At 35.3% G+C, this 26,779-nt stretch overlaps 1 protein-coding gene across 4 annotated transcripts; it reads right to left on the reverse strand.

The window, feature by feature from the left end:
* Nucleotides 1–695: 695 nt before the first annotated feature.
* On the reverse strand, nucleotides 696–22,962 carry Znf644 (zinc finger protein 644). Of its 4 annotated transcripts, none has more exons than XM_013018314.1 (4): nucleotides 19,938–22,962; nucleotides 19,139–19,741; nucleotides 3,741–3,843; nucleotides 696–2,395 (listed from the first exon to the last, which is right to left on the reverse strand). In XM_013018314.1, exons 1-4 carry the CDS (start codon nucleotides 22,930–22,932, stop codon nucleotides 2,203–2,205), a joined length of 3,894 nt encoding a protein of 1,297 aa, XP_012873768.1. In that variant the 5' UTR covers nucleotides 22,933–22,962; the 3' UTR covers nucleotides 696–2,202. The 4 variants fall into 4 exon arrangements, with proteins under 4 accessions (XP_012873768.1, XP_012873770.1, XP_012873769.1 ...); XM_013018316.1 differs by lacking the exon at nucleotides 696–2,395 and adding an exon at nucleotides 18,298–18,348 and having other exon boundaries at nucleotides 3,784–3,843; XM_013018315.1 differs by lacking the exons at nucleotides 696–2,395; nucleotides 3,741–3,843 and adding exons at nucleotides 16,581–16,813; nucleotides 18,298–18,348.
* Between the last annotated feature and the right edge of the window lie 3,817 nt (nucleotides 22,963–26,779).

Consider the following 26,779-nt stretch of genomic DNA (forward strand, 5'->3'; position numbering starts at 1 on the left):
CTCAGATCTCAGCCTCCTGTGTGAGCAACCAGTGCACAGCTCAATCTTTCATCTTTTGTGGGCAAACCTTTGGTTCTGAAATTTCATGGCAATACATTTCAAATTAGCAGTTAAGTCATCTTAAGAAAAGATAAATGTAAAGGAAAGATATGATGTCATCTAAAACCACCCTCCCTCATTAGAAAAAAAGAAAAGAAAGAAAAAAGAAATGGTAGAAAACAAACAAATAACAGGATTTAAAAAAAATTGCTCATTTTGAGCAGGGTGCTGGTAACTAAGTTCATGCCTATAATCCTAGCTACTTAAGAAGCTGGTATGAGGATAGAGGTTCAAAGCCAGTTGAGCAGGAAAGTCCATGGGACTGTTATTCCCTATTAGCCACCAAAAGGCTGGAATTGGAGCTGTGGCTCAAGTGTCAGAGTGCCACCCTTGAGTGACAATGCTAAGGGACAGCAGCTAGATCCTGAGGAGTTCAAGCCCCAGTACCAACACAAAAGAAAAAAAAAGGTTCTGGATAAAGAGGTCTAATTAATCAAGATGTATTAAGTTGATCAACATGACACTTCTAGAAAAACTACATCCTGTGAGCAAAGTAACCTAGCAAAAAATAAGAATTTAAATTAATGAAACACAAGCTTCAAGTGGACTATTTCCACCAATTGTAATAATAAGAAATGCTTCACTTATAGACATTATAATTTGCTTTAAGTCTTTTTTATTTAGAGATTTTTCTTTTTCTGGTAAGGAGATATACCATAGGAAAGCAATTTCACTGACAGTGAGGTATGTATATACTCTACCAAAATACTCCTTATTTTAACTGTTTTTTTAACTTTATTTACATATGAAGGAAAGTATCAATGCATATCCTTGGTTCAACTCTATTATATTAGCCAAACTACATGAAATTAAATGAAATGGTGCTTGCATACAAAACTGTTATTTGTAAGGGAATCTAATTTCAGATTCAAGGAACTAACTTTTGGAACGAGCGTTCAGAAGTATAATCACAATCTATTATGACCAAGACACCCGCACCATATTTTCCATTCCTCACAGCACATTTATTTCAATAATTCCTTTATGGAGGTTCTTAGCATGAGCATAGTGTTACACAATTTTTGTACATATAATCACATCCAAAACAAGTTCTAAAATTTAAATTGTAAACATTCTCATCATATGTAGAAATATTTTGTGTATTAAGTTTTGCTAACTGATCAAATTTGGAAGATAATATAAATGAGAAAGCCTATTCTAAACTGTGTAGTGAGCATCATTATTAATTACATTTCTACAATGTTAAATAAAGTAAGAGACAAACCTGTCCTTATAAGCATGTCAAATTTTAGGGAAAATGTTAAAAAGAAACCAATCTGTTAACAAAAGGATGTCTTGCCATAAAGAACATTAGATTTTTTTAAATCTATTATGATACAAAAATGGAAAGGGTAAATAGCATCTTTGTTGACAAAGTAGGAGGTAGCATGGATGCACCACTTTATCGTCTGAGAAATGCAACTGGAGTAAAGAATATTTCCTTACCACAAATAATTTCCAGAACTATGTACAGATTTCTTTTAGAAATACTTGTTTAAACAAATCTCCCTCCACTTTTTAGTATAAAAAAAACCATTCCATGTGATTTTAAAAAAACACTTACACATCTAGATAGAATAGTACTCTGCCCCTATTTGAGTGAACAGTCTCAAACTATGATGTACATGATATTTAATGCCCTACATTGAGTGAATTTAGTTAGCAGTTCCTGGTATTATACAAAACACTAAATACATACAAACAAAATATAATATCTTGTTTTTCTATGCAAGTCTTATGGGGAATCAACAGAGTTTTGAGTCTGGTAACACTGCAGAAAACACAATTTCCCAATAAGTCTGTCTATAAGGTTCCATGGGTAACAGTTTATAAATGGCTCTTAGATGTAAGATTTTTATTGAGCAAACCCAGTGAACCAACAAAACTTAGTAAACTTTAAAAACACATCTTCTCCCTATATAAAATATATAGATTACTTACTGTGTTATATTCAGTTTGCTCTGATGTCACTGTAATTCACTTTTCCCCATTTTCCTGCTTTAGTATTTATAAATGGATAATTTAACGTGGCTTACAAAAAAAAGACAAAGAATTTCAAATATACATCCAATTCAAATTTGCTAGTTGAAAGGTTTCCTGGTTCTATGAAGCCGCTTCTGCCATTAGTAGAGAAAATGAAGTTTCTGTAATGGAGGCTGGCTTCTTAAGTAGTGACGTGACTTCCACCATGCCAGCACCAGTCCGTGGAAGATTAGCGTTTACAATGTGTCGCTGTAAGTGCTTAATCCAGTCTTCCTGAACAGACAGTGGTCCTCGAAAGACCAAGCCACAAAACCTACAGGAGAAGTTGATAGTTGTTTTCTTATCATAACAGGTTCCATTTAAAACCAATTCACACAAACTCTTCAAGCATAAGAAATAAACTTCAAGGGTGAATAAATGCAGTAGTGGCACTCACTAGACACTATGTTGAGAATGAACTCTATAACTTATGGGTGAGAAAAGAGGGAAAAACCAGGAGAAAGTGAGAGAATGGGTGACATTGAGCCAAAAAAGTGTATCCTTTACCAGTAACTATATGTAACTGTAACTCCTCTGTACAAAACTTTATAGTAATAATAAAACATTAAAAAAAAACAAAACAAACAACCATCCCCTACATATTATGGATAAACACACACAAATAAATGAACTTCATTACATACTACATATAGCACTTGTAACAGACAAGTTTCTAAATTAAGTCAGAATGACTTAATAGCAAAACTTCCTATTTTTCCTAACAAGTCACTTTTACAAGTCATAATATAACAGAGGCCTAAGTTACTGAAGTAAACAACAGTACAATATAATAACAGTAAAATTTTGTTTAAGTAGTACATTATTTAAGTAGAAATTAAATGTCCTTAACATCTAATCCTTTAAACTCATTTACAACAAGAACAATTACTCCAAAATGTATCAATCTAAAGACACATCTCGAATTCATAATCACTTAAAAGTATAACTGCATTTTCCTGTGAGCACATGCAAGGTATGTATATGAGGGAAAGAAAATATGTTCCATATAAGCAGGAACTTAAGACAGTTAAAAAAGGAAATCAAGCACAACTGAATAAACACAGCTGAATGCTGTAGCTCACATCTCTAACTGCAGCTACTCAGGAGGCAGAAAACTGGAGGATTATGGTTTCAGCCAGCCCAGATGAGTACCCATCTCAACCTATAAAAGCTGGGTGTGGTAGTGATTTGTGCCTGCCATCCTAACTAGATAGGAGGCATAAATAGGAGAATGAGGTCTAGACCCACTTGGGGTTAAACTCGAGGCCTTATCCTATACAACAGCTAAAACAAGCAGGGCTGGGGACATGGCTCAAGTGGTAGGGTATTTGCTTAGAAAGGGTATGGCCCTGAGTTAAACCCAAAGAACACCAAAAAATAAAATGAAACAGACAACTAAAACAAATCACTTTTATCATCACAGTATATAAAGGTTTTAGACTAATGCACTTGATTAGCTGCCAAAGTAAACAACAGTCTAGGACAAGTCATGTAAAATTTTGTGTGCCCCAATATGGTTTATACCTTGACTGTTGAGAATGTACCCTTGCCAAGCTTAAAATCTCAACACTTCAAAACAAAATCTGTAGAATCAATCAGATTTGGCAATAGGCATATACCTGCATCGGAGAATGTAAACCTCGTCAGCACCATGAGGTAATGTTAGCATTTTCTTCTTGCTTCCTGATCTCGACCTTGATTTCTTTTGCTTGCAGTCTAAGGCTAAGAAAGGGAAGAGAAAGACTTAACATTCCTTATATATTTTAAAATATACCTAAATGACACATTTTTAGAAGTTAAGCCATCTAATAGTTTAAAATGTGCATTCACTTCCTACCAGCATGCACTTTCAGCTGATTTTCTAATAGCAGTTGCACTATCCACATATATGTCATTTATCATGTACTTTTAAAAAATCAAGTAATACAGTATTACAGCAAACTAGGACTGGGAACAAATAATGGAATAATAAAACTAAACTAAGTTTAGTTTTAGTCAATCATTACAATAAAGAATCTTTACTTTTGGTCACACATAATTTTAAAGTATAGTTAAATCTTCCATATTTTCAAAAAATTATAATCTTCTAAGATCATTATAAGTTTGCATTTGATTACCATTTCATTAAGTAGGTCTAACATGCTTTGTCTAACATGCTTTGAAGGCTGAGCAATACATCAACATAATGTAAAGTTCAATGAAAAAAAATCAATTTCATAGTAATTCAAGGGTAAAAAAAACTTTATGCCCCCCTTTCTAAAAACTCAAATTGCACTCCACATACAATTATGCAAACATGTAAGTTTCATTAGAAAATAAATATAAATCTGTATTATTGCATATAAGTTTAGAACTAGAGCCAGTATTATTTTTAATTGTTGTTTCATTTTATATTTTTTTCAAGTTTCTTTTTAAAATGTGACTTAAAAGGAAAGTGTTCTTAAATCATTTATTCCAAAAAGTTTAATTTTGAAAAAAGATATTTTTATAAATAAGTTGAAATGGTTAGAATATAATGCTTGTAAGTCTTTGAATACAGACGCAGCAATCCTTCAGCCAAAGGGATGGTAGTGATCCAGGGTGCTGCTTAAGGAAGAGAAGGTAAGAGTTTACCAATGGGGACCCAAAGGGTCATGGATACAAACACAACAGAAGAGTCACTCAAATGACTTTTCTTATACTGCCTGTGAAACCCTCTGAAAAAATTCTGACCAAGAGTGAACAGGAACAGCTATGCAATGATTTTGTGAAATGAGCTGTTACAAGTCCAGATTCCAAATGGACAGATGCTATTATTACACACCAGTGAAAATGTTCCTTATGGTAGTTATGTTCCAAGACTAACAGAAACACCACACAGAAAATTAAAGCCATAAGAAGCCTAGGTCTCACAGAAGTCACTGATTTCCATTTCTGATTACCTGGCTGTCTATAAAAGGAACACCCAGCACCCATCATCTTTTTCTGTTTACTTGTAGAACAAGACTTAATTAAAAAACTATTAGAAGTCAGGTTAAATATGAAAGAATGGCTAGTTCAAAGTTAAACAAGCAAAATCTGGAATACAAAATTCTTAAGACAGTTTCATTAGTTAGTCAAGAACCTGGCACACAGAGAACTCAACAAATACTTTAGGGTGAAAATAAGGCAAAACTCAGAATTTAATCATGGACATTAGAAAGTATACAACCAGAAGTCTGTTCTACCACCATGTAATGTGAGTAATCTTTCCAGCCAATATCCTTCTATCATTCATGTCAAAGTATGCTTGGTTACCTTAGATAAACATCACTGTGTGTAAAACCAGGTTCTTCACAACTAGTGCAAAAGAGTAAAGTGCCGCCTATTCTGTTAGGAACCTCTTTTTCCTAATTGCTGTGGTGAGCAATTTGAATTTAAGTGGATTTTAGAGATTCACACACTGGAAAGAGTCCAGAGAATTCAGAGGTAAGTGCTACTAGATGCCAGCTCCTCTTTCCACCTATAAGGTAAACCACACACAGTCCTGCCACTGTGAAACAGAGCAAGCTTTTGGTTTGTCATGAGATTACAGGTAAAACCTTACTTTGAACAGCTTGCTGGTTGTCAAAGTTGCCACACTGTATTCAATTCCTTTTAAAATGTAAATAAGTTACTGTAGAATACAAATAGAATACATTATAACAATACTTAAAAACAATGTTCACAGAATGCTAATGTTGGGGTAAAAAACAAATTGAAGGAAAAAGGCAAAGGAGGGTGAAAAAGTATGCAAAAGAATGTTACCAGTTACAAAACATTTAAGTTATATTTCGATGCTGTCATATGCAGAAATATTTTAGACTTTAGAATGAAATGGTTTTTTTCTGACTTTTGAAGGCCTACGGACTCTAACAGGCTATTTTATGAATGAGCAGATTTAAATTTTAACTGTGAATCCCACTGTTGTTATAGGAATTAATATTTGAAGGTACTATGACTTGAGGAAGGAGGAGAACTCTGCCAGCATGTGACATAATTTCTGGGCTACTATTTAGAGAACTTCATGCACTGAAAAGTCTTAGAATCTTTTACATAAGGTTCAGATATTAAAGTCTTCAAGTAGTAAATTCTAAATACATCTTATGTTCATCCATCACTTTAAACCTTATAGTATGTTAAGTATGAATAAACTGAAATATGAATCCATTTATTTCCCTAATACTAACATTTTATCTATCCCTCTGATACTAACAATACATTTACAAACTAAGTGTTTAACATGCTATTAAACTATTAACATGTATACAGAGGGGATATCTATATGGTACCTCTTTATGAAAAGACCATCTACACAAAATGGTCCGAAGGAAAAAGATGTACAGATTATGTCTAACAAACATTTCCACTTAATGGATTTTATCCTATCTGGAAGGAAAGCAATTTTGTTCTGGAATCACTAAAACATTAACTATAGAATGAGTATCTAACATATTCAATTTTAAAACAATAGAGAGCTCAGATAGTCAAAGGTGTAACAAGTTGTATTCTATGAGCAATCTGCCAAACAGCTAAGTTTGTTATAAAAAGCCTTTCTTTGTTGTAGGGCTTTATTTTCACTTACCAGTGTTTTGTTTTGTGTTTTTTTTAAAACACCTCCAAACATCTTTTTACAATTTTCAAAGTTTTTTCAACCTAACATTCTAAATATATGTAAAATACGCAAAAATACATTAAATTTAGAAATGGTTAATTTTCTTCTCCAAGGCTATAATTGTTTCTTTTGAAAGGAACAAATTCATTTACTCCAGGTACCTACTGAAGGTGGCAGAAAGTGAATCGACGTCATCTAGAAAACTGTTGGGTCTTTTCATGAAAGATCTCAACTACTACTGTATTACTCAAGAACGGTGGTATCAGACGTTCTCATTCCAAAGAGAAAGAATAACTGCTTCCAAGTAAGTCCAAAATCAACAGGGAAAACAGCATTAATCTTTCACCCTCCAAAATTACCATTCTTCATGTGCTACCTCCCCAAAACACTGAGGTATCTGGGCCCACAAAGCCTTAGGTAGCATGGCTAAACTCAGGATTCAGCACTTTTGGGCCAGTTTTGTGCCTGTAACTCTCCCAGGCTGGAGCTACATAATGGTGTCTAGTCGTCCTGTGGTCCTGGAAGCTGCCTGACTCCCAATGCCCTAGTATATGGACTGTACAGCACTTCTGACTATAGGTCCACTCAGCACTGCTCAAGAACAAGATCTAGCGAGGGCCTTGCAAGTCTCCACCCCAGCACCCAGTTAGCCCACACTATCCACTAGATGGATCTAGAAATCTAGATGGAGGTAGCCAACCTCCATAACTCTTGCATTCTGTGGGCATGAGCCAGAGCTTACCACTTAAGTCTTTTGAAACAGTGGGTGAACCAACCCACCAGGGAACAATGGAACCAAAGCTACACATAGGAATGCAGGGAGCAAAGACATGCCTTCAGGCACTGCCCTGATGAACAACATCAGGCTTCTAATATACAAGCAACCTTTTTGCAAGTCTCTGGGGGTACTTTTCGTATGCCTTCCTAAACACTTTTTCCTTCTTTGCATGACCAGGCTGTGATTTATTTTTCTCAAATCCTTACTTTATCTATAAGTCCCTTCCTTCCTCTCTCAATTTTGGAAGTATTTTTAAAGAGGTCATAAAGTAGCTGAATGTTTTGTTTAGAAATTTCACCCACCAGATCCTAATTCATTGCCTTTAAATTGTGCATTCTATAAAGTTCTAAGGTCAAGAACACACTTTTGCCAAGTTCACAACAATGTAGCAAGGATGCCCTTTACTTCTGTGTCTACATTCCCATCTGAGACTTGCTCAGAATGGCGTTTACATAGTCCATACCCATATTCTGATCTTAACCAGACGTATTCTCTTAGAACATTCACTTTTCCAATAGCTCTTTTCTGAGAGTTGATCAGGATCATCCACCTGTAATGCTCCATTCACAGAATCAAGTGTTTGGAATTCTTTTAACCATTATCCAGTTCAAATGCTGCTGTCAGGAATCTGTAAAAGCAAACAACTTCCCACTCACTCAAAACTCTGGAGGCTGGAAGTCCAAGGGCTTGGCACTTGATAAGCATCTTTGCTTTAGGTTGTAACATAACAAAAAATAAAGAGATTGAGAAAAGAGACCAAAGCCATCCTTTGTATTAGAAACCTATTACTTAGAAAATCAGCCACTCTCAGAATGAAGAGTAGTCATTAGAGTAGAGCCCTAATGGTGTAATCATCTCTTAATACTATTACAATGTAGTAAGTTTTAGAAAGGATGTATAAATCATGTGGAATGGAGTAAAACATACAATGGTATCTGGTTATATATACCCCAAATAAAAGCCATAAATCCTATTGGAGGGAAGACACTTTTTTATAGTTAGCTTGTATGAGTTGGATATGCAAAAGTAGCTGTGAATTAGTAAGAATAAAAATAATGCAAAGCCCAGAAACCATCTTTCTCCAACCACAAAAAGCTGCTGGAGATGGGCATAAACATCTTAACCTACTTGGGTAAGTCAGTACTGATGTTGTGAGGATTTGTGGTTCTAGGCTGGGGGCAAAAAAGTTCTTGAGACCTTTCCTTAATGAAGAGCCAGATACTGTGGAATGCACCTGTTATCCTAGTTACCAAAAATATAACATAGGCAGACAGCACCTGGATCCATAGCTGGGCAGGAAACAAAACCCTATCTCAAACATAAATAGCAAATATGAAGCCTGGCTTGGAGGTGTGGCATGAGTGCCAGCCTACCAAGTCAGAAAGCCTGGGTTCACAAACCCAGTACTGAAAAAAAAGAAAAAAGAGGGGAGAAAAGAAAGTTGGTAGTGATGGTGGCAGTGAAGAGGTGAGAAAAGGATGCCTCCTTCCAAGTGGCAAACTAAGATAAACTCAATTCTAATTACTACCACGAATCATTCAAGGCTCATAGCCTCAGTGCCAATTGGTATTTTCCTTCCCTAAGTCCCACCTGAGAAACCCAGAGAGTTTTGTTGTTGTTTTTAAAGAATAGATTAGCTTGTAAAAGACAGTGCTAAGTGAAGAGGAAGCCATTTGATGAAAGGCTACTCTTAAGCTTACGTGCCCTATCTGCACTAAGTGACACACTTCATTTGTATGTGGCCTACACAGCTGCACAGGGTCCCTCATGTGGCTGAATGCTCTCCTGTTGCAGTCTTGAAATTCTTACTATCTTTTAAACAAATGACACTACATATTTTTCACTGAATAATGAAAATTCAATGAATAGTATCCTAAATGGGAAAGGATATACTCATTTCAACTTCAACTGTTGGCCCATTAAAAAAAAGGTAGCTATTGAGAAAAACCCTTGAATCCCCTTCCCTGAAGCACATTATAATTGGAATATACCTCCCATTTCTATCAACACAAATTCTCTGTCCATAATTATACCACCATAATCAGCCAATCATGATCAAGATGAGCAATATTGTTTTATTGTTTTGAAAAGCAATGTTTCCTTCTTAACCCAGAATTAAGCATAAAGACATACAATGAGTTTTTATTTTCACCTTTTTTGGGGACAGGAGTACTGGGGTTTGAAATCAGGGGCTCACATTTGCTAGGCAGGTACTCTAGCTCTCAAACTTCCAGCCTTGTTTGCTTTAGTAATTTTTGGAATGATGTCCCACTCTTTGCTCATGCTGGTCTGAATTATGATCCTCCTATTTATGTGTCCTATGCAATGACAGGTCCACCTTGCTCAGTCTTTTTTACTGGCTGAAGTAAGAATCTCATGATTTTTGGGGGGGGGGGAGAGGAGTCACCCATGGGGCTTGAACTCTGGGCCTGGGCACTGTCCCTCAGCTCAACGCTAGCGCTCTACCACTTGAGCCACAGCACACTTCTGTTTTTCTGAGTGGTTAACTGGAGATAAGAGTCTCATGGACTTTACTGCCCTGGCTGGCTTTGAATCATGATTCTCAGATCTCAGCCTCCTGAGTAGCTAGGCCACACCTGGCTTCCTGATTTCTTTTGTCTGTCTTCCAACTATGTTACTCCTAATCTTGGCATCTGAACTAGGATGTAAGACACCATGACTGACTTATTATACATTCCCATTTTCTCTCTCTTTGGCACGTGCGTGCACGTGTGTGTGTGTGTGTCCGTGCACACATGACCAGCTTGTCCTGGGCCTTAAATTCAGGTCCTGAATGCTGTTTCTGAGCTTTCTAGCTCAAAGATAAGTGTTCTACTACTTGAGCCATAGCTGCACTTCTGGCTTTCTGGTGGTTAATTTGAGAAGAATCTCACAGATTTTCCTTCCCTGGCCGACTGCAAACTATAGTCCTCAGATCTCAGCTACCTGAGCAGCCAGGATTACAGGCACTGTGCCCTGCTGAAACAGAACTCTTAAAATGAAAATATCACTAACAATATCTTTTTCCTAATCAAAGTTTTAACTTTTATTTAAAAGGTAGTTTATAATGTATTATATAAATTATTTAAAGCATTGAACAGTGCCTCACTACAAAATTAACTCCAGCAACTAGCATTCTAAATCCTCTACCCGAATCCTCCTCAGTCCAATTCAATTTCCTATCTCTTCTACTCCCAAGTATTTCTAATAAATTTCCCACATTGTGACTCCTTCCTTCAGCTATGCTCCATCCCTATACAGGCCCTGATTTCCATTTCAATCAGCTATCCTTGAGCGTCCACTGAAATACTGTTTGCAGGGATGGGGGACTGCAGTAGTGGAGTGTATTCTTTGATTCAATCCAAGCCCTGGATTGAATCCAAGAACCTCTACCCTTAAAAAATCCATTGAAGGGGCTGGGAAGGTGGCTCAGTGGTAGAGTGCTTGCCTTGCATGCATGAGGCCCTGGGTTCAGTTCCTTAGCACCACATAAGCAGAAAAAGCCAGAAGTGGCGCTGTGGCTCAAGTGGTAGAGCGCTAGCCTTGAGCTGAAGAGCTGAAGGACAGTGCCCAGGCTCAGAGTTCAGGCCCACGACCAGGAAAAATAAAAAATCAACTGAAGATCAAACCCAAACCAAGTACTACTTACAAAAGCCTTGCTGATCTGTCCACCTTAAGTACTGTCTTCAAAAAAGTTCCAAAGAATTTCACAGAGTAACTCTTGAAGCACAACTGTCTATTTGTCTTATATTTAATAGTTTGTATATATGAGTATGTGTTTATTACATGTGAGACTCAACTTATCTCTGTCTGTATAATGCATAAACCACAGTGCAAGTTGAAAGAATGTTCACTGAATTGGTTAAAGTTTGGGGAACATAATAAACAATAATTATTTAGTATCTAGATAAGTTATTCTACATATGCCAGGAGATTAAATTATATTTTGTCTATTGTTTGGCAAGGCAAAAATAAGAAGAGTGAATGACTCACCAGAAGAATATGCACTCGCTTGAATATATATTATACTAATATAAAAGAAGATACTGCATACACTCAAGAAAATACAAATCACTACACACTGAGAAGCTTGTACAATACTTTTTTTTTCTTTTGCTATTATTTTTTTAATCACAGCAGAAAGTGCTCCCACAGCACTTTTGACAACACAGGAAAGACTTTTCTAATGTCTTAGCAAACACTCAGCACCTGATGCTATGTTATATAAGTTCATTAGCACATCTTGTTGTAGGCTTCTATGGCCTATTATTAAAGTTTTAAACAGGCAAAAGTATCTATTTGGTAACATGCAATATATACTTGAAATAAAAATGGACAAGAAAAATGGATGAGAAAAATAAAACATAGACCTTACAAAAAGGAAAAGGGTAGACACATTTACATTACTATTAGCACTGCATTAGCATTAAAATTGGAGCTAAAAAGTTCTAACACTAATTTTTTTTCCATTTTTATTATATTTTATTTTGTTGTATAAAGGTGCGTACAGAGGGGTTACAGTTACATAAAGTCTTGTCGAACATTGTTACCCACTTTTTTTTATCCCACTATCCCCCCTCCCCAACCACCCCCAACACCCTTCAACAGTTGTTCATTTCCAACATAGTGTCTTGTGAGTATCATTGTTGCATTAGGTCATTCTTGGTCCTTGTTTCACCATTTTGTTATTCCCCTTCCCTTCCCTTCCCCAAATCAGGTAAATGTCTAATACTAATTTTTAAAACATTTTTCTCTTTGGAAAAGTAATTTCCCTAATTAAATCAGTCATTTGTTATAGGTAATAACTATTGTGCCTTAGTTCCAAAATATTATGAAGAGAGTGTTCTGAAGATAATGAAATAAAGTCCTTTCCAAATATATTTTGGAGATACACAAAAGCATTTTTTATTAAATTTAAATAAGTAGCTAGACATTTCCAATTTATTTTAAATCCCAAAAGTCAGCATTTGGTTTTGAAATTTTAATCTATGGATTAGAATGAATCAAGAAGGAAAACATTTCAGCTGCTGCCACAGAAAAAGTATTAGAGTTCTAAGATAGTGTTGTTGGCTAAACAAAAGGGGACTGAGGGCAACATGAATCTCTTGTCAGTGACTACTTGGTGGACAGTAAGTGGATAGTAGTAATGTTTAATAAAAACAAAATATCAGAGTGTGTGACACACAATTCAAGTGAGTGAATAAGATTACATCTGTGGGATTAAGATAGATACATCAGCGGGAGCACTTGCCTTGAGCTGAAGAGCTCAGGGACAACATCCAAGCCCAGAGTTCAAGGCCCACGATCTACTCCCCTCCCCCCAAAGTTGTTTATTTTGTGACGCTGAAGATGGAACCCAAGGCCTTGTGTGAGCTAGACAAGTGCTCAGTCCTGAGCCATACATCCTTAGCTCTTAAGTAATTTCTTGATATTGTACAATTTATGTACCAGGGATAACATATAAAACTAATATAGTTATCAATCTCGGACATATCTGAAAGTAAAAGTGGCACTACCAGCCCCTATGACCCAGCTATACCACTCCTAGGCGTCTACCCTGAGCAACAGGAACCAGGTGCAAGGACACATGCACCTCCATGTTCACTGCTGCACTATTCACAATAGCTAAGATATGGAAACAGTCCAGATGCCCCACTACAGATAAATGGATCCAAAAATTGTGGTATCTATATACAATGGAATACTATGCAGCTAATAGATAGGACAAAATAATGGCATTCACAGGGAAATGGATGGAACTGGAGCAAATCATTTTGAGCGAGGTAAGCCAAGATCAGAGAGACAAACAGCACATGGTCTCCCTGATATGTGGATGTTAAATCCAAAGCAAAGAGATATGACAAAGTAAACAGGACTTAAGAAACAAAGGAAATCTACTTAATCTGTCATAATTTCTAATAATCTGTATAATTTCTAAATGACTCCAAGTTCTTGACCTCATATATGGTACATATATGTGCACATCTGAGGGAAGCTAGGAGGAAGGCACAGAATTAAGAGGGAAACAGGTGGAAAAACACAACACAAGGGCCCATCAGCTACACTGGACATTAAGGAAAATGAACTAAACAACTCAAAGGCAGCAATGGGAGGGAGGGAAGGATATGGAAAGAGGGAACAGCTGACACTAAGCACAAGAAATGAAATGTACGTATCATCCAATGTGGAAGAAATAGTTGTACTGTCAAAGCTTATAGAATTCACAAACTTTATAGACCATGATAATGACAATTTGCCTTGTGAAGGTTAAAATGTGTTTGTGATTTTAAGTATCACTATATACAATACTGTGAAATATGTGAAATTTATGTAATCACAATCTCAATAAAAATTATTTTTTTAAAAAAAGTGGCACTAATTCTTGGCTATGAGTACAGCACTCTACAGTGATAACTAAATAATACTGCTATTAAAATTCCCAGTAGAAAAGTATCAGTTTTTAAATACAAAAAGCAAAGTGAAAAAGTCCAAAAGAACTCAATCTGAACTGTATCATGAAATTTGATTTTTAAATGAAATTATGTTTCTATGAAGTTGTACAGGAAATTAACAAGCAAAAAAGCTGTATAAGTCTTTAAAATAATGAGATTAAAGTTTCAAAAAGAAAACTACCAGTAGTGAAGTTTACACTTACAAGAATTAATCCTTCAAAAAGTATGTCTTGAATTTACAAAATAGGGTATAAAACAAACCCTATGGTAACAGTACTTTAGATGAAGATCCATTTGAATCAAAATATCTTTCTAAATGATTTATCATTGAAGACAGTGAAACTGTCAAGCAAGTCAACCTACCAAATGAAATCAAACTGGGCTAGTTTGGGACAAAATTATAATCTATGGTATTTGTTCTTTTGTTGAAAAGTTAACTGTCCCAAACATGACTGTTTCTGCTAGTTCCACAGCTTTCCTAGTTTCCTCAGTACTTGTTTTTGCTAATATTAGGGAGGATGCATTTTCATTTATGCTTTAACAGGGAACTTGTTTTGATGTTATGCAGTTTTTGAACCTTAAGTATCTTCTCATTAAAAAAAAATTCTTAGTGTTCCTAGATTCCCAAGTTCAACGTTCTAATTTATTTATTATTATTATTTTTTTTTTTGCCAGTCATGGGGCCTGAATTCTGGGCGTGGGTGCTGTCCCTCAGCTCTTCAGCTCAAGGCTAGCACTCTATCACCTAAGCCACAGCACCACTTCCAGCTTTTTCTGTTTATGTGGTGCTGAGGAATCAAACCCATGGCCTCATGCATACAAGGCAAGCACTCTACCAGTGAGCCACCTTCCCAGCCCCACAAAGTAAGAATTTTTGAGAAGCAGAGAAATAGCATCCTCAGTTCATTCAAGGATAGCTGGGGAAGTCTAAGAAGGATTTCACTCCTTCAAAAGGCCACAAATTCCCATAGAAGAAGCCTAACAGTGGTTGTTGCTAAAAAGGCTTTAAAGTTTATTCTCACAGGTAACCAAGCAGCCTTTTACTATTTAGTTTGGAGGTATCTAAGCTTTTTCTTCAAGAATGGATCAAACAAGTAAAAATCCACATGAATAAAGACAGACTAAACTGGAACACATAGAAACACAACAGATATCCTTATGGATAGAGGCTTTATTCCCATTTTACCTTTACATTGCTACAATTTTGGGGTTTAGCAGGACCAGGTATTTTATTCTTCAAAAGAAGAACTGATGCTATTAACTCACATTAATTGAGGTATTTCTTATAACCTGCTGGTATATAGGATTTCATCCAGTTCAATCTGTCCATTTTGTGAGTATACTATATCTTGATCAATATCACCTCTTCTGTCATTCTAATTAGGACTCTTATTTATTCAGTTTCACTAGAATGCTCCCCAGTTTATCCCCAACTTATTCGTTCTAGAATTTTCAAATGCTTTCTAAAATAAGAAACCTTAGGAGTCTCTATATATGATCAGAGAATAGTGATTAAAAACAACTCTTAAGGACAGCCTTGATTTGTATTTCAGCTTTGCTATTTATTAACTATATAGGTTCAAATAGCTGCTGAATTTCTCCTAGTCCTAGTTTCCAATAAAAGGGAACTATAAAATGTGTACATCAGATGGCTGTTTGTAATTGTTAAGCATGTAAACTGCATAGCACAATATCAATACCAATAGACTATATTGTGATAACAATAATCCTAATAATGATTTCCCATATCTGCATTTTCTGTCCATTATCCCCAACTTTAATGTCTGCAGTTACCTTCTAAGCCTGATGATGGTAGAGTTACATGAAAATTACAACCCCATAGAAGCAGCTCTGATCTAGTCAAGTAAAACTCACTTGTCCTCTCCTTTTTTTTTTGGTCGGTTGTGGGGCCTGAACTCAGCCTGGGCACTGCCCCTCAGCTCTTCAGCTCAAGGCGAGTGCTCTACCACTTGAGCCACAGTGCCACTTCCGGCCTTTTCTGCTTATGTGGTGCTGAGGAATTCAACCCAGGGCCTCATGCTTGCAAGGTAAGCACTCTACCCCTGAGCCACCTTCCCAGTCGTCTCCTTTTTAATATAAATAGTCAATAGTATCCTGGTCCTGTGTATATCACATCTAGGAATAAAGCAAAGAAGCAGAAGAAAGACACCAGTATGAATACAAGCATTTCACTGGCAGCAAGAACATACTGATATAAGCCATAGAACATGAGTAAGGAGAAAAGATTGGGAATAGAACAGCCAGAGAAAGCAGAAGGTTAGAGCTTAAGAAAGAAGAGAAATAAAAAGATGGGCAAGAGAATTTTAGGCAAAAAAAAAAAAAAAGATTTACATACATCTATTTTGAAAAAAAAGGGCATATCTTAAGATGTGAGGATGGGGATTTCCTGAGGTAGGAGAGATTAAAAGACTACAAATGAACAATCAAAGAGAGCATTTTGAAAGATATAAGAAGCATACTACATGTGAGCAAGCTGACAAAATTTTCACAAATAAGTGGTATAAAGAGGAATATGAGAGGCTGGACTAGCTAACCAAAAAAGCACAGAAATATGCATGTTAAAATGTATGTGTATAATGATGTTTATTAATCTAGATATAGATAAGGGGTACTTAAAATTTATTCAGTTGTCATAATGGGTCTAAAGGCTTGTCCTTTCAAAGACTCGAAATGTAGACTAATATAAACTCATTCAGTTGGAATAGTTTTCTAATCAATTCTATGTATTTAAATTTTCACTCTTCCTTTTCTACCAAAGTATTTCTTCCAGATAGCATTGCTATAATCTTCTTCTTTCTTTAACCAAGGAGACGGTGTCTTTATTGGAATCTATAAATAAAAATAAATTTTAAAGTAAAAAAATAGTATAAATGAAAAAAAAATCAATGAACTTAATGTAGACTCCAAAGTTCCATACTTTTTTGATAGGTTATTTTTCCCCCAATCTAGTTAATGAGCCAAATGAAAATGAATTACTCGCTTAAAACCCTATCCCAACAATTTACAAGTTGTTGAAATTTAATGTGTTTTCAGACTCAACTACTGCTCACGTAAGAAAGCTCTACATATGATCTGAATTAACACCAATCTAGTGAGAAAAAAAAGGAATACTGTATCAAACAGATCTGCTGTGATATCTGTTCAAACATACCTGTACCAGTCAAAAGTGCAGCACTCTTCTTTTGTGCAAAAACGTGTGAGTGGTTGGACAGGCTAACAGCACTTGTAAAGGCCACACTGCAATGCACACATTTTCTAAGCTTCCCAGCCATACCTATCATTCAAAATAAAACTATAATCCAGTTCTCACATCAAAAAGTGGAAGTTTTCTTAGCTTAAAGTGTGCAGAAAAGTACCATAGGAAAGATGGTTGCAAAAACGTTCACTGAATTAGGTTAAATGAAAATAAGAAGGGGGAAACAAGTTAACTACTAGTAGTTTGCAGTTAGTATTTAGAGCCAATCCATGAACTTTGGAAAGGTAGAAGAGGATTGACACTTTAAGGTCCTGTAGATTTAGCACCTTATCGATTTCTGGCAGATTTCTGTGTTATGCAGATCATTTCTCAAACTTACTAAAACACTATCTTGTGATTTGAAAAGCACAGTTCTGTTGGTAAGTTTCAAAGCTTGCAACATTACCAATAAAAAGAATTAAAAAATCTAGTTGACAAAGTGGTAATTAAAGTGTTTTATCCACAAAACCGTAAAAGGCTCCATACTAAATTAGGCTTTCTGATGAAGGCTGGGAGAAAAGGTGGCAAAACACACCACTGAACAGCTGTTAGACACAACATTTTATTCAGGGCATTTTATGTTCATTACTCTGAATGCGCAATCAATAGTGAAAGTTAATTATTTAAAGGTTTTTTTTCCTAAAATCTTTGTGTTAATAAATGATCAACAAACTAACATTAGTATCACAGGAAAGAAAACATGTCGAAACAGTAAGAAGCTTGTAATTTCTCAGAAAACCCTTACTCCCCAACATGCTTCAACTGGTTTCTTCAACATTATTATTACAACTACAATTTTGATTCCCTTCTCCTAAGTACAGCACCTCTTGATCAAACACATTAGCACTTCTTCCCTACATTTTATCATCTAAAAAATGTACCAGAAAACTACAAATTTGGACAGACTCCACATGAAAGAAAGCACACTATTAACCAGAAGCCCATTTAGACTAAATCAAAACTGCACAACAAATATCTGGGATATCCCACAATGTCTGCCAAAAATAGACAATTCAACATTATAGTAATTCTTTTCATTACCAATCCTTATTCAATTACTATTACTTCAGACACTCACCTTAGAGACCATATAGGTAAACCTTCAACATGCTCAACCTCCAAAAGAAACCTATAAAGAAATTTAAAATTCTTCTAGTGTACAAGTATAAACCAGACCTAAGAATACCAAATAAAGTTTGGCTACTTTATTTGCCACATCATTTACCTATAAAATCCTCCTGCCTACAAAGTATTCTTCCAAAGAGAAAAACTGTTAGACTAATGTACAAGCACTAAGGCGAATCACCTGTTCAGTTCTACAAGAAGATCAATGTAAAAATCTAAAAGTCCAAGCAAGTATGTTTTACAATCACAATAATTCTCCAAAATCAAACTATCCTTAAAAAAAATGGAGAGAAAGAAGCTTCTTTGGGTTATACACAACATACAACACACACACACAGATCCCCCAGGCTTAAAGAGGTTATTTTCTTTTGTTTCACCTAAGCAATGGGAGAACCAAAAAGCTTAATTCAGAAAATACTGTTACTTTGGAACACTAGCAAAAATATGTATAGTTTCCTTTTTTAGTAACTCTATGCTTTTCAACAACACCACCTTCCCATCCACAACCATCCTGAAGAAATGCAAACTTTTATTTTTACAGAACAGTGTGTGTGTGTGTGTGTGTGTATATTTTGCTTTTGTTCTCACCTTACATTCAGACCAAGAAATGATGCACAAAGATTCAGTGCTGGCAGACATCAACTGATCAGTTATATAGAAATGACAGCAGAATAACCAATCTGTTCTGCAAAAAAAGCAGCTTAAATAAGAAGTTTCTGAAAAAATACTCTGAATATTCTGTAAGAAAGCATAATTTTACTGTGCTTAAAATTACATGATAAATGTCCTCTTACCTGAGTGCATAGTCAAGTCCATTTTTTGTGGTTGATACATCAATGGACTATCTTCACTTAGGGGAAGAACACATTTCTGAACAAATCTCTTTCTTGCTGTCTGATGGATCTTTTGAGGAGAAATGGCAGAGCTTCTTTCTTCTCCCATCCTTTTATTTTTAAGAAGTTCTATCAGTGTAAGAGACTGATTCTTTCTTCCACTGGGCAGTTCAGGTTTTGTTTCCTCATAGTCATTTATGAAATTCAGTCCTTCTTCCTCTGATGCAGACACTGACAGAGCTTCAGTCTTTAGGCCATTACGGTATGCTTCAAGAGGTAAAACATTTTGAGACAGAAAGTCATCGCTTGATCCAAGTTTTTGAGCTACAAATGGTCTAGGAATAATACGACGACTGTTCAATGCCTTTAAAATTTTTTCATACTTTTCTTCATTTTGCATCATCTCATTCAGAACACAGATTGGAGATTTGTGAGCATCCCATTTGGTCTTTCCAAGTCTTTTCAGGTGGCCTCTAACATGATTTGATAAACCAATTTTAGTATCAAACCAACCACCACAGAGCTGACAAGTGTGTTCGGAAGTAGTTTCAGATTTCTCTATAGCTAAAAAAAATTTTTTAAAAGTAGTATCAGTTTTGTATTTTTTTCTTTTTCTTACAAATTAACCACCCTAAAAGGAATTAACTCTGAAATACGAAGTTATAAGATTCTAATAAAGATCAAATTCAACAACAACTTTCAAATCCTCTGAATTTGAACACAGACTTAATTAGCCCAAACTATCCACAGGAAAACTTACCTTTTCTAACTCTCTTCACAGGTGTCCCTGTGCCAGTTCTTTTGAAATGTTGCATTTTGTCACTTGTGGCTATTTGTTCTGGTGATACAACATGACGGGCTTCGTAGCTTAATCCTGCTCTGTGAAGATGTCCCCGGACATGGTTTGACAGCCCAACACCTGTTTCAAATGTTGCTGGGCAATAAGGGCATGATTTTTTTTCCAGAGACAAATCAGTCCAATGAAAAACAGAACTATGCTTTGACAATGGAGTTTCTGTATTTTCTAAATGTTGAGGATCATGTATCTCATGTAAGAAGCTGTTCGTGCCAGCATCTTCATAATATTCAAAATAAAAGCCATCATTCTGATCATAACCAAGAGCATTTTCTCCAGGTTCTTGACCTTCCACCTTGCTTTTAAATAGAGGGAATAAGTTTACATGTTCTTGATTAAGTTCACTGTAGGTTTCATCTTCTATGGCCTGTGTAGTGTAGTCACCTAGCTCAACATTATCCCAGGAACTATCATCTTCTGTTTCATAACTATCTTTCTTTTCAGCAGAATTAAGTTTCTGCAAAACAACAACAGTCATTTTATGTAAAAAATCTGGATAGCTATCCAAGTCTTCTCCTCCAACAGAACTTTCCTTCTTAGACCCCTTAACTACTCTTTTCACAGCTACACGCCTGCGGTCTTTGAAGCTTTCTGGCCTTTTGGTGTCAGAGTTATGTGGGTCTGAAATGAAACTATTGTGAGAATTACTTGATGATGAAAATAGATGTAAAGAATTTAATGGACTAACTTCCTTTTTGAAATGCAGAGGATATGATTCACCTGATTTTTTAATCATCCTGTAGTTTTCATATTTGTGTCTATATAAATAGTTGTTATTTACCTTAGCATTAGATTTTTCTTTTGTTGCTTGATGTAAATACTTAGGTTTTTGGTCGACGCTGCTCTTAATTGTAACAGTCTTGTGAGGAGTGTTGTTTGGATTGCACGAGTTTACCCCTGACTGGGCAATGCTTTTCCGAGCTTTTTGTATTCTATGTGGCCGCTTATGCAATTTTGAAAAATTACTTGATTGTGAGCTTGACCCAAATGTTCGCTTAACATCTTGTTTTAAAGCAGAGTTCTTTGGAAATGTGGTTGACTGTTGTTTAACTAATGGTTTAGAGCCATCAATATCTATTGGTTCCTCAAGGACATCACTTTTTCTTTTATCAAGACCAAGAGGACTACCAAATGAATCAACACTTGATGAGGAATGTAAATACTCCATGTGCTTTTTTAAAATATTTCTGGCTGAAGTAGTAAAAGGACACATCTTACATACGTAGGAAGCCGATTTTCTGGATGATCCCGTAACAGAGTCTTTCACTGAGGTCTTTTTTTGTGTTTTTCTCTGGGCAACATCAGAATTGACTACAGGACATTTTACTGCGGCTCCATGGGCGATGCCTCGATGGCACTCCAGTTCATTTTCTGTCACCGCCATGAAGTTACACTCTTCACAGCAATAGTACCTTTTGTCTTTTTCATGGGTTTTAGCATGCTGCACAAATGTTTTAGGGCAATTGGTACCAAAGACACACTGAGGACACTGTAATCGTGCACTTCTTCCTTCATCTTGGAGTTCTTTCAATTCACGAATTTCCTCCATCAACTTCTGTCTTCTTTCTTGGTGAATGATCATATGTTTTAGAAGTGAATTGCGATCTCGAAATGTCCGTCCACATTCTCTACAAGCATATGGCCTTGGAACATTAAGATGGCGAAAGTGACTATTCCCATCTAAATGATACATCATATGCCTGTGCAGGTGCTTTTTTTCCCTAAAATTCACATTGCACTTTGTACAGGGATAGAATGATGGCTCTTCAGTATTGAAAGTAGCAGGTGACTCAGAATCACTCTCTTCACATTTCTTTTTTAAGGTATTTGAAATAAAAGTGCTAGTATGAACAGGTGAACTGTCTTCTCCAGGTTTCTCTGAATTATAAATTAGATGTTGAAAAGCATCTACGGACTCCAAGTCTTCATCAGTTGACTCAGGCTTTACTTTTGGTATTGTATATTTCTTTGAGTCCACTGCTTGTACCTCTTCATTCTGTTCCAGAAAGTCAACTTCTACCACTTTTGATTTACTGGAATTAGAATCCCTGTAACAATCCTCTGTATAACGAGTTATTTTGCTTACATCCATTTTCCGCTTTCTCTTTTTTTCCAGACCTACTTTAGAATGAATGGGGGCTTTATCTACTGTTTCTTCATTAGTCATAAGAAACTGAATGAATTCTTTTTGGGGATCCCAGTCTGTATCATTTTCTGACCTAAATTCATCTGTACCTGAGGAAATTCCTGTTAATGTATTGATACAACCGTCCTTTACCAATAAATCCTTTCTCTCCTCACCTACCTCTACTTGGTTTATTAAAGTGCTATCTGACTTCATACTATTCCCGACTGAATTCTGAATGTCACAACCAACTGAAGCAGAGGTAGGTAGTTTTTTAATGGAATGGGTTGGATTCTTAGTATGTGCTACATCTGATAACAAAAACAGAACTTGGTGTTGACTTGCATTCTGTGATGTGGAGAGCTGAAGATCAGTTGCTACCTTCAAAGTTGAACAAGATTCTGTTGTTGGATGATCCACAGGCTGTCCAGTGGTTATTGAAACACTGCCTTTATTCATACTGGAAGTCTTAGTTAAGGAGGAGTGTGAAACTGGTCCATTAACAATAGCTCCTTTAGGCAAGGTAAATTTTTCACTAGAAACAACAGGAGCACCAGAATGTATCATCAGTGTAGACTGGGCTCCACTTAAGGCTTTTTCAGATTTGTCCTTTGACAATTCTTCAGGCAGGGTCAAAGTATTGTTTTTCTGAAATGATGTTTGATAATCTTTTGATTTATGAACTCCACTGTCTTTCTCTGAGATAAAACTGCTGTCATCTAGGAGTTCTTCTTTAGCACCAGTAATATCGGTGTTTATCTTCAAATCATCCATATTGTTGGCAAGCCCATTTAACACATTTAGTCTAGAAAATGGAAAACAAAAATTTAGATTTGTATAGAAAAATACTATTGGAACGTATGGAGAGTTGAAAGTACATGTTATTAGCTTAATTTTTACTTCCTATTTCAAGATCCTAGTAATTCTCCCAGAATGAAGAAGCACTGAACAAAATAAAACCACTTAAAAATTATTTCAAAGGTTAATATTGTTGTTTTTGCTAGGCAACAACTCAACATTGTGTATTTGAAATATATATGTATTATATATAGAAAGATAACATACACTCATGCATACAATGCAAATGAGTATTCTACAGAGTGAAAAAGGTAAAACTTCTTATACAGATTGCTGATAAAAGAAAATTAAGTACATTAGTGGTAAATATTATATTAAAAGATAATTTGAATTATCATATATTACACAGAAGTACAAGTTTATTCCTGGAGAAAGATATCAAAATTATACAATACAAAGCTATATTTGTTTAAACATATCTATCAACACCAGCAACTTGTGTAAAAACAAAAGCTAGCAATCTTTACTTTCAAATTGTTTAAGATTACTTTGCTCAAGATGAAGTTCTAAGTCTACCAACTATAAAAATGCTTTATTCATAAGGTCTTACTTATTCCTTATTCAAACTGTTTTTAATTCTAAACCGGGAAGGCTAAAATTATGTTTTCTCTAAAAGCAACTATAAAACTTATGTTTTGACAAGCTAGTGCAGAAATCTGAAGATTTTTTTTTTACAAATGAAACATCCCATATAGACTATTTCATATAAAATGTATATACAATTTTTCAAAAATGCTTTGACAATATACTGGCTCATTGTAAGAAGAACATCATGGCTATAATTACTAACCTTAAGAGTTTCTTTATAGCCTGATCTCCTATTCGAAAATATAGCCATACAATACCTGTGAGGAAAGGGATTAAACCCAGTCACCCTTGTATTTCTAGAACCAAGACAGCACTTGGCCTAAGTGCTAGATAATATTTGTTCAATAAAGGACCGAAGAAACACTGAATGAATATCCATTCCCAGGTGGTAACTACTGGCAAAAAATCCTTTAACATAGGAGGAGTAAGTGAAGTTTATTCACTCTCCAAGTGCTTATTGAGCATTTAACTAAGTACTAATATTGCTCTAGTAGAGATACAGTCAACAAGACAGACTGAGTTTCTGTTCCTCAAATAATAAAATCTTCACATTCTTCTGCAATATCTCAAATTTGTCTATTCAGTAGAATGCTTCTTAAAGATATCAGGATTTTGGCCATGTGCAGTGGTTCATATCTGTAACCCCATCTACCCAGGAAGCAGAGATCAGCAGAACTGTAGTTTAAGACCAGCTTGACCCTATTCAATAAACAAGCTAGGCATGATGGCTTACACTTGTATGCTATCTATATGGGAAACATAGATAGGAGGATCAGTCTGAGACAGTTATGGGCAAAAACCATGAAACCCTATCCGAAAAAAATAGCATAAAGCAAAAAGGACTGGAGGCATAGGCTCAAGTGGCAGATAGCTTGCATGCCAACCATAAAGTTCTGGATTCACACAAAAACAAGGCAACAGGAGTTTACAATTCACTGTTTAGAGATTATGACATTTTAAATAAATTTCTACTTTTATAGTATAAATTTCATGCTTTATAAAATATTAAACCCAGTTCAAGAATCAAACAATTATTTTAAAGACCTTTCTTCCTAATTTCTTAACTTAAAACAAACCCTCATACATATGACCTAATTCTTTCCATTGAATATTTAATATAACAATTACTATAATAATTATATATATCTTTCTTTGATATTATTTATATCAATAATCACTATTCCATCCCTCACACATTTTAGAATTGTGAGTTTGGCAAACTTCCAAAGTAATAAAAATAGACTTCCAATAAGATCATATTCAATGATATCACCCCAAAATGGTGCTAATGTAGCACCCAGCAGGAGTTTCTACATCACAAACACAGAAGTTAAAAATGGGCAGCACATAAACATGTGTTAGGATGCAGTATGCAAATGACAACAAAAAGTGAGTTTTGATACTATTCTGCCATTCCTGGTATTTCTCAGTAAGGTAGTAGTAAAACACCTCAATTGTAACAATCTCATAAATTTGAAGTGGATGACATTTAAGAAAAAAAAAAACTAGCTTGAATGACACTTTCTGTTCCTATTTATTATAATCAGAGGTAGACAAATATATGCTCAGTCAATTTGAAAGGCTGTATTAGCTTTTCTCAACAGGAAGCAACGTTGCTAACGAAGTGGTAAATTCAGTGTTAATGAGTGGCTTCACTGTTACCACCTCAGAGGTAAAACCTTCCATGTTCTATGTTCCATCCATCTGTTCTGGTGTTAGAGGTTCAGAGATGGAACAGACGCTTTCCATTTAAAGCAACTTCATTGGTACCCCCTGAACAGCAGGGTGACAAACTATGAGAATACCATGTCGGCTTGGAGACTGCATCCTCATTACCAGAATGGCTGTAAGAGCTTTTCATAAATGCACATTTTGAAGACACCAAACTATTTTATCCAAAACACTAAAAAATGCACATGCAATCATAGGTATTGTATCTATGAAGCAAATCTCTAGCAAAATACCTAATTATATATTATTAAAACTATTGTTAAGATTAGACAACAAAATTTTCCTTGACAACTACATAATAAAATATAGCTTAATCTTAAATTTTACTTTTTTATGGTGGCAAGGCTTTCCTATTCCTAGGAGCACATTAATGTTGAGTCTCTATTGCATCAGTTAGAAAATATATGAAATGGATTCAGTAGTCTAGTATTTTAGGAATAACAAAAATTTTTCCTAGTTTAGTTTTCAGAATACACTCTATACACACTATAAAATGCTCCAAATATTTTTGTTCTTAATAGCAGTAGTCATCACAGCTGTTGCAGAGACACAATGAAAAACAATGGATCATCAAGCTCTATAGCACTAAATAACAGGCTAAGAATTCTGACATTTACTTCCCTCAATTCATAGAGGGCTATGTAGCTTCTAGGTAGACAGCATTTGACCTATAAGCTAATTTTATACTGTCATAGTTTTCCAAGTAGCTCTACATGGTCACGTGTGTGTGTGTGTGTGTAGGTATGTGTGTGTGTGTATATATATATATATATATACACACACACACATATATAAAACAAAGTCATCAATATCAGCTTATATTACCATAACAAAAGTGACATGTTTGAAGACAAGTTTATCTATAAGTTTAAATAGAAAAGCTAACAAATTTAAAATAAATCATAATGCTATGTTGTTTGGATTCTCTAAATTTGAATATTCAATTAACTTTCTGTTACAATTAGTCTTTTAAAACAATATTTAGATACCATTATTAAATCTTTCCTCATACACTCACACATTTGTAGAATTTTCCTTTAACTGAATTTAAAGATGTTCTTTTAAAAATTCATACTTTAAAAAAAAGCTGCAAATGGGAATTTAAAATCTACATAAAACATATTTCAGTTTCCAGACAATAATAATGAGTTCTACAGCTATAACTGCCTCTAGTTATATACTGTGAGCATTAAAAAAAAGTACAAAGGTCAGATCTGTCTTCAAGATGACAGATCATCACTTATATGCCTCAAGCTAGACTTATTGTCTCAGAAATCTCAAACATCAGTATTTTTGCAAACTATCAGCACTTGCTATAACACCCTCACTACACTACATCTTGAGGTTACTACAGAAGAAATGAGGTGATAATTGCATATTAACATAATTATTCTGTAATCCCTCTGAGCAAGCTTCCTAGGTCACTCAGTAATTCAGATTAGAT

The sequence above is a fragment of the Dipodomys ordii genome, unplaced genomic scaffold (genome assembly GCF_000151885.1).
Source record: "Dipodomys ordii isolate 6190 unplaced genomic scaffold, Dord_2.0 Scaffold39, whole genome shotgun sequence".
NCBI classification, from domain to species: Eukaryota; Metazoa; Chordata; class Mammalia; order Rodentia; family Heteromyidae; genus Dipodomys; species Dipodomys ordii.